The 14,499-nt window shown below is 26.1% G+C and overlaps 1 protein-coding gene across 2 annotated transcripts in view; it reads left to right on the top strand.

Moving 5' to 3' along the window:
- The first annotated feature begins 280 nt into the window (after window positions 1-280).
- The window catches only part of LOC114119148 (FERM and PDZ domain-containing protein 4), a 94,193-nt gene continuing 79,974 nt past the window's right edge, over window positions 281-14,499 (top strand). Inside the window, exon 1 of one of the 2 annotated variants that reach the window (XR_007603403.1) lies at window positions 281-1,011. Coding sequence is in view for 1 of the 2 variants with exons in the window: in XM_050197919.1 (XP_050053876.1) it covers window positions 881-1,011 (131 nt within the window). In the remaining variant the exon portion in view is untranslated. The remainder of the gene's footprint in view (window positions 1,012-14,499) is intronic. The other variant, XM_050197919.1, reaches the window with a different exon arrangement.

Here is a 14,499-nt window from a genome sequence, read left to right as displayed (position 1 = left end):
ATTAAGTTAATTTCTCCGTCAAAAAGATATCTGCAGCGGTAGTGGCGATTGCATTCACGGGGTGGGCTGGCCGCAGCGGGGTGGTAGACACTCGCACAACAAAACAAGCGAGCGCTGGTTTGCGTGGTAGGGACGGGGTCGGCGGAACTTTATATCCCATCCGGGGCGGTGGCGGCGCGGCGTGGCGCTTCGGAGCTTTTCGTCAGTGTTTCGCCGACGATTTGGCCGCACTGCGCGCACGTTGCCCACCGTATAGTCACGCCCCGGTCTGCACTGACCCTTGGCACCGGCGCTTGTGCGTGAGCGTACGCGATTCCGACTCCTCGTCGCGCGCGGCGTGTGTCCCCCGTGATAGTAGTGCTCATTATCCGCTCAAGCATTGTTCGTCGTGTCCCGCCACCGCCACCGCTGCCGTCGTCGCGTACTTATAATAATAATATAAAATAATATATTACTATAATTAATAGTATTGTTGTTGTTATCGTTGCCGCCGTTGTTTTCGCCGATCCCGATCTCGCGACGAATAGTAGTATAATAGCCGGGTATACGATTCGCAGTCGTACGAAATCGCAAAATAATTTTTTAATAATATTTCATAGGTACCTTATAATAATAATACTGTGTAAATTATAATTATTCGTGTTCCTATCGGTTTGTTGTGTTACTGGCGAGTAAATTAAGTATTTATTATTATACCGTTGTGTTTTAATTCTCTCGTGTGCGATTACAAGAAAAAAAAAAGGGTTGCTGTATACGACGATCTGCGATATGCCGGTGGTGACTACTGAGGTGGGTACGATCACCACCGCTACGGTCCTGCCGAACGGGCGGTTCTCTTGCTCGATGTTGACATGTTGACGACGGTGGACTATACTTACTCATGTTGCTCCAGCAGGGACAAGGTGCGCACGGCCAGAAGAACACGTCGCATCTCCTACAGTCCATACAGAATAGGCTGATACCGGGATGGAGTGTGCACCTGGCCAACGACAATAGACTCTACTATTGCAAGTAAGTGACACATCCGTATATACCATTTATTATTAAGTTTAGTAAATCTCAACCGTTGATTAGAGAATATTATTGTATAATAGTACCTACTATATACGATTAACGAAGGTTCGTATCACCGTTTTCGTTTGTCGATATTTTTGGTCGATTTTAAATCGTTAATTACGACTTCAATATTGTATCTGTGAGTACCTATATAAACGTATATTATGAGAAATTCAGATGCGTATGAAACAATTGCTGACCCCTAAATGTAAGACCAGGATTTGCATATTTAATGGTTAGTTTTGTTTAGCATTTTACTGTATAGATAGGTTTTCTTAAAGCTTTATATTGTTAAAAATAAATAAATAAATAAAAGCGACGAAAATGTGGGCACGACTGTCAATAAAATCTTTGCAGTTTATTTAAAAAGTAATGTATTTATTAAACTCTTAAATAGGTAGTTTTACGTTTTGTTATGATTATATATTTTCAAATAAATCTGTTAAAACAATTCACATATTTCAGCTTTGAGTTTATTCCCCGTAATAAAGTACATCGTTCATACAATAATTATTAGTTTTAAATGATATCGAACGAAACATTTGGTAGTATCGTTATATTTTGTTTTATTTATTTACTGTCTTTCTATATAGGTATTTGATAGTTGAAATTAAACATTTATTTTGTTGAATATGAATTATTTACTTGTATTTATAATGGTCAACAAAAAAATATGATTCATGCATTCTATAAAGGAAGTTAGTTGAAATTAGTGATGGGTTATACTAGCATCTTAATCAAAATTGTTGGCATTAAAATTAAAGTATATAAGTAGAATTATTTATAATAATTAGAATCATAGTTATTTAAAAAAAAAATGAATTAAATGTTGTGAATTTGTTTAAATATTTAAGATATATTCTATAGTTTAACAGTCATTGAGTAGTTTTAAAGCACTAACATTTAAAAGTATACATTTTCGAATTTAAAAATTATATAATATACGTATTAAACACATAAGCTTTCGTAATCATTCTCTGTCGTTATTTATGTATTTCTTAAGTGTAGTTTTATTTAACATATTATTTTATAAAGTCCAGAAATACCAACGTTTAAAAAAATTCATCGTTTCATAAAATTACTATTCCGTTGATTAATATTTTGTACATATAAACTGATTATTTTTATTTGACGTATTTAGTCATCAGTTGTTATCAATAGATACCTACGGTATTTAAATTTTAGTCACGAATTAAAGTAATATTTTAATTCTACCAATTATCATAATATAATACATATATTATATCAGATTACTTAACTATTCCCTTGGGTGGTTTGGGCAGCAAATTATTTAACACGAATTACACATTAAGATATAAACTTTGTAACCACAATATTCATATTTCATACCGTTCAACCATTATAGTATATGTCCATCGGCATTATTGAATATGGGCAAAATACATTTGGATCTACTAGAAAATATTACTATATACTGAACATTTTTAACCCGTTTAGAGCAATTATTTATTCAAGAAAGTTATTGTTTATTTTTATAAATTGTTAATTTATCATATTTTATTGATAATAATCTATGTGTGAAATAAGTAGTATTTCTAAGCGGTATTTATCGTTGTGGTAAAATTTTTTAAATTTAAATTATTCATTTACAATCAATAAAAAAAACACCTCATCTAATTCGGTGTTACTATATCAAAATTATATTTTATTATATGATTGATATACATGCACCATTATCATAAGAATAAAGACCTTTCTCTCTGTTGAATTTGTATCCTACCTAATTATTTGTTGATCACATAATAAAATATTTTAGTATACGCTATCTAAATTTAGGATAAATATGAGTATTGGCACAACTAATGGGGTTGCTTTGCAATGCTAAACTCATTTACCTATTCAATTTTGGTTTATTTTTTTTAGGTACCATCTACCTTTTTTATTGATTATGATTTGAATAGTTCCTATTTACTACGGAAATCTATAAAAATAATTGTATTAAAACTGTTGAAATACTCTGTGTCTCTGTATTATCTTTAGTTTTTGACCAATAAGTGGAAAGTTATAGTTTATGATGTATTTCTCAGTGTTTGATTACTGTTTTGATTATTTTTATGAATTTATTAGCTTCTTTCTAGATTATGTAAGAAAAATATTTTTTAATTGAAAAAGTTTTATTATTTTTAAACTGATTTTTTTTTTTTTTTTATTCAATGTATTTTATTTATTAAGTTGCAAACGTTAATTTTTCTTACATAACCATAACATTTAAATCTGATCACCATTGGTAGTACTTAAAAACATATTTCTCTTTATAAAAAAAAGATATATAAATATGTTCTGGATTTGTGTCCAGGGTTTATAGAGCCCCATTATAGAATAGAATGCGTATTCAGAAAGTTTCCGCTGAAACATTTATCGGTAGTATCCAGTGTAGATCTAAACTTGCATGGTAATTTTTCCGTTGTTTAGCCCATAAAACGATAGTCACAGTTGTTTTTTCTAAGCTTTTTCCAACGTCCGTCTATGCCGTTCAATTTTTAATCACGTTTTTATTCGTTTTCGAGTCCGCGAAGTACGTGTATTGAGTTAGTGTTGTGCAGTGGCAAAACTATATTGTATTAGTTATGAAATATGATAAATTTCCAGCCACGAATCTTGATACATAGCGATCTATAATACACAATAATTTATTAATTATACCCACCGTTTTTACATGTGTATATTTTACGAACATAATACTATAATATTGTACTGTGGTGAAACGAGTCTTAATCTTCTCCAGTCCTATCCAACAACAATAACCATCTATGACAAAGCTATCCATTTCCCGAGGAAGGTTAAGTTGTTTTTACCATTATTGCAAAATATTAAAAATACATATCTAGTAACATTATTTTTAAATGTATTAATTGCGTTGTTTAAGTTTAATTATTTACAAAATTTATCAAAAATATGAAGTTAAGTTATTTTGTTGTTAAAAATTTATATTATTTTTAATTTCAACACTTGAAACTTAAAATTGAATTTAAAATTTTTCATAAGTTGTAAGATATCATTCAAAAAAAAAGAAATAGCGTAAATCCATAAAACTACCTACTTATTTTTGAGTGATTGAAATAAAAAGCGCGGTCAAGTGAGTAACGCTCTGCTATACAGTAGGTCAATATTATTTGTGTTAAATTTGAATCCCATGATAGGAATCATTATGTAGAAAAACGATTCTGAACGGAAATGATTTGTCTGCCTAGGATATATTTTCCAGTGGGTGATGAAAAAGATGGTTTGTTATAATGATCTGAATACCTTAAAATTAAATCATTTACAGAAAATGTCAATTTAAACAACTGTTGTATGTTTCAAGTTTCTACGACAAGCAATTTTTAACTATAACAAAATTCTTAAGTTATTTGATTTTAAATAATCGTTATTTATAAGGAATTTTGTATTAAATTATTAAGTATTTTGACTCAGCCAAAAATATTTTATTAATATTTATAAAAAAAAACTATACAAAAACGAATATTTCAAATGTCTATAAATAACAATAAAATAAGCGAAATATTTTGAAAATTAAATTATGTAAAGAAAATACCAATCTAAATAACTGGTGAAAGTTTTAAGTATCTACGACTCACACTTTTTGAATAATAACAAATATTTAAAATCGTTTGTGGATAAATCGTTATCGTTACGCAATTTTGTAAAAATTCAAACACTTATAATATTTTTTTCTATAATGATGCTTCGAGTTTTCTCTCTAGTCATTTGAAGGAAAACTTATGGAAAACTTAGTGTTGAACTTTTTAACCTTAGATATGAATACAACAATTTTCATGAATTTTCTACTATAAAATGACTTGCAAATTTTCACGATTTTGACATATTTCGTAAAAATTTGAATTTGAATTAAATGCTTATAAAAAAAAATTGTGAATAACGATTTTTGATTTTTTTAACTACAATAAGAATAACTTATGAGAAACCTAGTATTACAATTTCAAGTTTTTTGTGCACCCAACATTTTTTTAAACGACATTTCAAAACTTTTTCAGTCGTCTATAAATAGTTCAACAAAGTTATAATAATTTAAAAATTTAATAGTGTATAGATAACACTAATATAAACATTTGGCAAAATTGTCAAGTATTTAAATGGATTAGTTTTTGAGTAGGTAACAACTATATAAAAAAATCAATTTTTTTGAAAACTGATGGAAAATTCTTACTTTTGACCTCTATAATGCACCAAGGATATTCATTTTGTCATCGGAAACCACCAATGAAGTTGGAAATTGAAGCATTATTTTGACAAGTTATGCTGTATACACTACACAGACATAAAAAACACACACACATTGTAAAATCAATACATTCATCACTTCGTTCAGAATCTAAAAAATAAATAGCGTACAGCCATAAAATTATTTATAAAAGAGTGATTGAAGTTCTAATTTAGACAACATTGAATAAAAAACACCTTATAAAATGATTCTTGTTATTTTGTTATATTTCAATCGTACAAATTTGAAACATTTAACTATTACTTAAATTAGTAATCAAATTAAAAAAATATTATTCGTAGAAACTCATCTCTTATTGTTATTACATATAATTGTATTACCTACACAAAATTGAATTTTAATTATTTTTAAAATATTTATGTTACAAACTTATATGTAGGTACACCGCTTTATGGTACGTGTACGTCGGTATTGACTTAAAAATTAATTTAATAAAAATAATATAATAGTAATCAATAATATATAATACATGCCATGTTTTTGCAAAATTAGTTCAAAATACAGTATGACGTATATATTGCTTATATAGTAAAATAAATTACTTAAAATATGTAGGTAGCAGTATAATAATATATATATTATATATATATATTATAAATGTAATAAAATATCCTTTGAAACCTATATATTTTTCACAGCCACACATAACTATGTACTTTCAATACATTATCATTGAGTATTTAAATTTAAGTATTTAACCGTCACAAAGACTTTCCCAACGACAAAGTTCATTGGATAGCTACTATTATATTATAGTAGCACAGCTTATTAACAGTTTTTTTAAGGAAAAATATCCATGTTCATTAAAAATGTACCAAATCGTTCATTTAAACGTCTTCATATTCAGTGTACATGTGAAACCATTAAATATGTCTTTAAGTACATAAAACAGGGTTATAGTAATAAAATTATGTTATGTTTTGCTTTTAAAACAATTTTATAGTTTTGTTTATTCATGATAAATATTATCAATACTAAATGTATAATGATGAGTGATCATGTATAAATATTGTGTAAAGATAAATTATAAGGACCAAGTGATTATTGTGTAGGCGGACAGTTTTTAATTGTTTTGCTTTTGACACAAACATAAATTTGATTTATTCTAATAGGCTGTACGAGTACACAACTACAGCTTCACCATAATATCTATAATTACTAGGAGTACTAGGAGTAAAATGTTATTTTTTGTGAATTTAATGTTTTAAAATTTTAACCTTTTAATAATACTCATATCTATTATTTAATTAAATTCTAACTGTAGTATAATACTAAAAAGTTAAACATTTTATATTATTATGTACAAATTATGTTCATAATATATTTGAGCATGTCTGAAATATGTCTCTTATTTCTTTAGTTATTATTTCAAACATAATATTTGATTAATAATTTTAGAAATGCTTATTTTAAATATTATTGGCCATTGGATTTAAGATATATATAATATATTAAAAGAAATTTTAATCTCTTTATATTTAAAGAGATTGTTGTGTGTGAGACTACTTTTACACAAATTAAAGTTATTTTGATAAATTTTGAAATCATTATTTACTGTTTTATTTAAAACTTATTTTATTATTTGAAATATATATTATATCCTGTTATATAATATAAATTGAGTTAAACAATTTTTTTGTTCCATAAAAGTAGAATGTCAATGAAAAATTTAACTTCAACTGTCGGATATTCATTTCATTTTAATGAATCTCTACGTTTTTACTTTTTTTTTTTTTTCTCAAACTTTGAATTATAGTCTTGTCTGTGATAATCATTTGTCATGTCTACCGACTTTTCAGTGATTAATAAAACCACCAACTGCGAGACCCATTCTATATATTTTAACAGGAACGTATATATGTGACATTAAACCATATTACAAATATATATATATATAGATCATGAACTTATTGATTTTGTTAAAAATTACTTGCGTAAGTAGGAAAACTTAATAGTAAATTTTATAATATCGTAAATAAAATTTACAAAAATTTATAAATACATACTCGTATATATACGAGTTAACTTTTATTTAAAGAAAATAATGAATGAAATATGTCATTTAATAGCTTCATTATACAATTAATATATCAATTTGTACTAACAAATAAAAACCTAACGAGAGTAGTATCCATTTGTTTCTTTTTAGGGTTACTTTAATATAATATAATCTTCGTTTTAGTTGTTTATATTTTATAAATTTTATTTTCAATGTATTTAATAATATTATAAAATATTACAATTTTAAAATTAATTTACTATCTAATGAATTTATTTTGATGTTTCTGTTGTATCAACTCATATTGGTTCTACAGTATAACATTTTCATTGTAAATTGTAAACACTTTACATCCTGCCTTTAATCTGTATTTATTTATGCTACTGTCTACAACGTACACATAAAATTAATCTTTTCTGTAAATGTAAATGTTAAGTTTTGGTTAATGTTATTATACTGGCATATATAATTTACATGTTAAAACTATGGTTTCTACTTATATTAAGTACTAATGATATTATACGAGTATGTACTAGGTATCTATACATGTACACACGTAAAATACATTACAATATTACATAAATAACATTAGTAAAAATAAAAATGACATAGTTAAGTATTTTAAATCAGAATAAGATATGTTTTTATGTAATTAAGGTAATATAACGGTTTTTATATTGTAGTAGCTTGTATTGTGGTAACGAATTACTGAAAGGATTATATAAAAAAAAATATTTTTATGGTCTTAAGTTTTACAAACAACTCTATAATAAACTAAATGATCATTATCCTCTCATATCAAATTTTAGCCTTTCTTGACATACCCAATACAACCTGTCGACTGAAAAGAAAATTGTCCAGAAATCTTTTTACTTAATTGTTATTATATAATTATTATTATTCATACTTAAATGTATATATATATATATAAAAAAAACCAATTCTCGATAATTTATTAATGTTTTATTACCTACTTATGTAGTTATAGAGTGATATCAATGGAATTTTTTCTGCTCATGTTTTCTACGTGCTTTTTATTCATGCTTTTCATTAAATTTTATTAGTGTATTATTATTTGAATAAAAAAAAAATATAAAATTTATTATAAATATAATATAAATTAAAAAAAAAAAAAAAAAAAAAAAAAATAATTAATAAAAAAATCATTTTTATGATGAAGTATATAATAGACAGTAATATAAAAATTTTAAATTATAATTAACTATTGAATGTAACAAAAGAGTTGTAATTTATTAACTTATAAATGATGAAACAATAAAATTAAAATCTTATTTATAAATGTTGCTAAGAATTTTGCTACAGGAGATCGATCATTTTACAACTCTAGGCCGAAGGATGAATTACTATAACTATAACTAGTATCTACTAATTTAGACTCCAATAAAATTAGAGGGGACTTTGAATTAAAATAAAACCAATGCAATTATAATATAATAATCAATTATGTTTGTATAAAAATTGTATAAAAAATTATAAGCAAATCTGATATTGAAAGTTTATTTTGACTTTATCATTACAATATTATCCATAATATTTTATATCAATAGGTTAAACAGTAGTTTTTATTTTTAACTTTATTATCAGGTTTATTAATATATGCTCGTATCGCATTGTTAAAAACAAAATTTAAAAACATTTAATATTAATAAATTTAGAAATTTAAGTTTCTTCTTTAAAAAATACAAGAATAATAACATTTTTTATTTCATATTGAGAGATACATATTAAAGGTATGTCAGGAATCATTATCAATTTTTAAATAATGTATATCATAATTGTTCCGTTAAAAAGTACACATGCAATTCTTTTATTAAGAATCTATTAATTAACAAAAATGTGATTGAGATTTATTTAAATTTCTATTGTGTATGTTGAAAATATATTTTTTAACCCCTTTAATTCCATCTACACCATAAACAAAATACATTTATTATATTTTATAATTTTTTGATTTGCATACCTATAGTAACTTAATCCTGTTACTAGTGAATGTTCTTATTGAATAATTAAGTTTTCATGGCACTTATAATTTTATAATAATTAAGAAATTCTGTAAAATCGAATAAAATATTTACCATAAATCATAATAACCATTATCATATGAGTCAATAGTAATGACAATAATGTCATAAAAGAATAAATAAAATATCAGATCGTTTTTAATATATACTGTATAGTGTATACAATGAAAATTTAAGTATAAATAAATCAAAAAACCTGGTAATCTGTATAAAATAATAATTTTTCATTAAACTTCAATATGAGTGTAAAGTCATAAAGAAAATGTTTTCTAACAAAAGTTTGGGAACTAAAATCATTACTCTTTTGATGTCGAAGATAGGGGAAATTGCTTAGTTTGTGTGGCGTTAAAGTATAGTGAAAAATAAAATATTAAACTAAGATGAATGACAAAAATCAAAACACCGAGATTTTGTTTCTATATTTGACGTAGCATGCTACTGTAGAAAAATTCTGAGCAATATAATAAATCGGTCTTTTCATAAAGTTTTATCTTTTTTTTCAAATGTTCACGTACATGGGTACCTACGTATAAAAACTATTATTTTATTATTTTTGCGCCTCGTCGTTTTGTTTCATCAATCCACAATCGTGAAAGTAAACACCCACGTGACCACCCAGCTGTTCTATCATACTTTAATAGAACGAACACTTGGCATTTATATTACGAAGGTGTATGTATAAACAGAAATCATATAATATAAATGATTGTCGAACGCAAAATTTGCAAATTTGTAATAGCAATATTTGTAATCAATATTATATTTTATGTTTTATTCTTCCAACGGTCCAGTAGACATTAATAATAGTAATAATAACAGCGAACGAGAGGAAAAACACACGTGTGCGCGTGTGTGTGTTGGCGGTGTTTATGTTTCAGTGGGTTGGGTGAAGGGAGAAGAGAGAGAGAGTAAGACAAAAAATCTAAAGAGTGAGAGAGTTTGAGGAGACGTGTATAACAGAAACACGGAGAGCGCGGGCGCCCATACATGGCAAACGCGGAAGTGTGCCGGAGTGTTGCGTCCGGACGAAAATCCGTCGCAAGGTGCGGCCCGTATGCGTTGTGTCTCTTTCACCATGTTTCGACTGTTTCGAATAGTCTTTCTGTGTGTAACATTATTACATACATATTATCGTATACTACAACGCCGCGCACGTGTCAACCATATGGTTCCTATATATAGATCACACGCGTGACACCGTGGCTGCCGCCGTTGTAGCATCAGCATCCGACTCTTATGACACATGTAGGTATATTATATATTTATATGCGTATACGTGCGTACGTAAATTGCTTCTCGTCACTATGGCGGAGGACAGACAAAAAATCCGAAATATCCAACAATTGCCGCGCACCCTTTGCGTCCGGGGATCGGTTTCCGGTGTTATAGCGGGGTATAGGGGTTTACAGCGGGCAAATGAGGAGCGACCATCGAAAACGTAATATGCTCGTTTCTACTGTATTTGGTACAACCACATAGGTCGTTTCTCATCTGTCAATTCTACAACACTGCCTAATACGTTCTGCGCACACGCATACACACACTTACAAAATAATATACGTAGATACCCATAGATTCATTTCTGCAGTGAAAAGCAATTCAAAGATACACTCACATAATACTATACAATATAATTGTGTTTATAATCTATTTAACCTATATTTATCGTTCTTTTATATTTATTTATTACACCCATTATTTAGAAAAGTTTTAATATTTTATTAATACAAAATGTATAACTTATAAGTTGGGTTATTTTTGAATCGGGTACCTATTGACAAATATCAAATTTCGATTCGAAATGCATAATATTATTCAACAGTATTTTTTTTTTCGTAAAGGCTGTTCTAATAATAATTTTCTCGAAATTACATACAATAGTAATACTAGAAAAGAGGGATATTTTAAAATTAATTTAGCACTTTTATTAGTATATTAATAATACAATAATCAAACTTTTGGCTTGTGGTCTAGAAATTTGCATACTCGGATAAGCTGTACGAGTTCAAATTATGTTATTTCAGTAATTATAACTTAAAATAAAGTTTTAATTATCATTATTTTGTAGCTTTGTTGAATGAATTATATACTTATGCTTCAACTTTTGTAATTTTTACGGTTAAAAATTGAATTTAAATTTCAAATGTGATGTTTTTTTTGGAAAACATAGAACTGCTAAAAATTAACCATTATACTATGTAATAAACATTTATATTAATTGTCTAATTAATTTTAACCGTAATAAATTAGTATCTACTATCTACTTATTCTACCTATAAATTATAATCGGTTTTTCAATTTTAGTAATATTTTAGTGTTATTAATTGTTAAGATATTCATCATTAAATTTTACTAGTTAAAATACTATTTTAGTATAATATAATATCATAAAATATTATTTTTAAATTGATTTTAATATTTATTTATAATTTATGATTTTTTCATATCTTATTATTTTTTATTGTTATAGAAATATTTATACAACAACGTTTTTGTAATTTTATTAATTTAATTATACCTAAAAAACTAAATCTGTTCAATATTAATATCCTCAAACAAATGTTTTATTATTCTTTGATCCTTTGATATTTATTACGAAGAAATATTTAATTGTATATTCATATTGGTAATTCTTAGTATTGGTTACGATTACGTAACTAATTCTCTCAATTGTTCTTACTTTGGTTTTTAATAAGAATGGTAGTCGGTATACTATTATTTATTCATCTAATTTATTTTTGATACATTTAAAAAAAAAAATTAGTATTTCTTGAGGTAATGCACAGTGTTGTAAATATGTCTACAAATCTACATCAAAGCATTGTAATCGGATATTAACTCTCAGAGAGAATAGATAGATCATACAGTGAGTTATATCATAAAATTGTTTTCATTAGTGGTAGTAATATTGATGACTATCAATGTTCTCAAGGAAAAGAGATAGATCATTGATGTATAGTGAATTGAATCTTATCGGTTATGAATGTATACCTAAATCTATTCAAGTTATATTCATTGTTGTTTTTTATAACTTATAGTTAAAAAAAAATACTAATAAAATTAAAATATATGTATATATATACTTGTCAAGTAATGCAAATTGAGAATTCTAAATTGACTATTGTGTTTATTTGTGTTTTACATACCTACATTTCAAGTTGACGAACATAAATTGGTATATCTAGTATATTAATTACTATAGGTATATGTATGTGATATGCAAATACGTTAAAAGTTATTTTCATACATTTTTGAATTTTAATACATCTCATTTAAAATGGGATTGCACCTTTTTTGAGTACCTACTGTGTCTTGTTATTCCAAATAACTACAAACGGAATCCTTCTTGTCCCGTTTTATTCCCATTATCTTCATATAATAATTTGAGCATAAAAGAAAAAAATCTGTTAATGAAACAAATACAAAAAAAAAAAAAACGTTTTTACTGTTTAATATTGAAACTAAAGCTATAAAATACAGTTTTCTTAGAATGGCGGTCAAGTGATGATGAAAAATATTATCAGCGATAAGCATGAGACATGTTATATTACATAGTGTAGGTAATTTATTATGAATACCAGCACGATTGCGACGGTTACCCTTTCCGACAACGCATCTCGTTTACCTGTTAGACCTTGTCTACATATTATCTAAAAAAATATCTTTAAAGTATAAACATTTTTAGATTTACTTTTTTTTTGTAGTTAGGTAAGCCAAAAATGTTTTTAATTTTCTTTTTCTATAAAAGATCACCCTACTTTATGTAAGAATAGCGATTATTTTAGATTTTCTTCATATTGAGGCACTAAATAATATTTTTAACGGTACAGAATGAATTTTAAAACATTTTATAAATAAATATTTATATTTTATTGTAAGTATTCATTATTTGGAATACTTAAATATTTTATATTAAATAAATGTTTTTGGAATAGAAATGTTTTAAAATCTATTGAAACGATTTGAACATTCAAGACATAATTAAAATATAAATTCTTAAATTTATTAGAAATTTTAAAGTTAATAAGACTTTGTAAATATAAATTATATTATGAATTTTATTATTATTGAAATAATAAGAGGACAAATCTTATGGGTAGGAATTCGGTTATTAGTCGAACGAGTTTTAATAAAAATGTTTGCTGTGTCTGATCGAAATGTTCTAAAAATGTATAGTTGGTACTTTAGCATACTGTAGTATAATATTCTGTGGCTTCTATATAATTATATATTGTTATAGTATAAGAAAATATCAGGTTTCTTTCCATTTCGTCAACCTTGTCGATGAACATTACTATGTTAGAAAGTTAAATCGCATGCAACAATTGAATTTTATAATTTGTGTAAACTTCGCATATCTACTATATGGTCTATATGTTATTTTTCATTTTTTATATTTCCTCATTACAATTTGTGTTTATTTATTGATTGTTCATAGTAGATCCTGTATAAAGTTTAATAGGATATATGCCTTAATTGTTTTTGTAATATTTAAAATCTCATTAGCTACTAAGAGTTTTTGAATATCAGTATAAGTATTTATAACTACGACACGTATCATGATAAAAATTTCTTTGTTGTAGCTTACAATGATAAAGGGGGTTATAGATTGACGGTGACGAGTGTATACTTAAAAGATATCGTTTTTCATTTTGCATTTTTGAGTGGAAGAGAAAAATAACATCGTGTATAAATTTAATCCAATGAAAGGGTTTTGAGATGAAAAATAATGTGTCCTTATCGAATACCAAATATTATTAGATACATTTTAGTTTTTGATATTGAAAACTAGTTTCTATTTCTTCAAAATACCATATTTGGTCCCTTCATTGATATACTCAAGTAGGTACATTAAATAAAATTGAGTAATTAATAGTAAAATTAAAAGCGATAACATTTTTTTCTCATTTATGTATTAGGTATATTGTATATAAATGTATAAATTTGTTGAGTAAAATCAAAATAATAAAAAATGCCTACAATAGTATTTGCAGTATAATCTACTGTATTACACGTTTGCAATATTGTTCATTATATTTTTTTAGCCATATTAAAATATGTTATTGTTTGATATTTTACTTGTAAATTACTGAAATGACATGAACACATTTATTAAAATAAAATCAGTTTCTAGTTAA

Source organism: Aphis gossypii, chromosome 1, assembly GCF_020184175.1.
Source record: "Aphis gossypii isolate Hap1 chromosome 1, ASM2018417v2, whole genome shotgun sequence".
In the NCBI taxonomy this organism is placed as follows: domain Eukaryota; kingdom Metazoa; phylum Arthropoda; class Insecta; order Hemiptera; family Aphididae; genus Aphis; species Aphis gossypii.
Note: the sequence above shows the minus strand (reverse complement) of the source record. Positions and strands in the feature narration are given on the sequence as shown.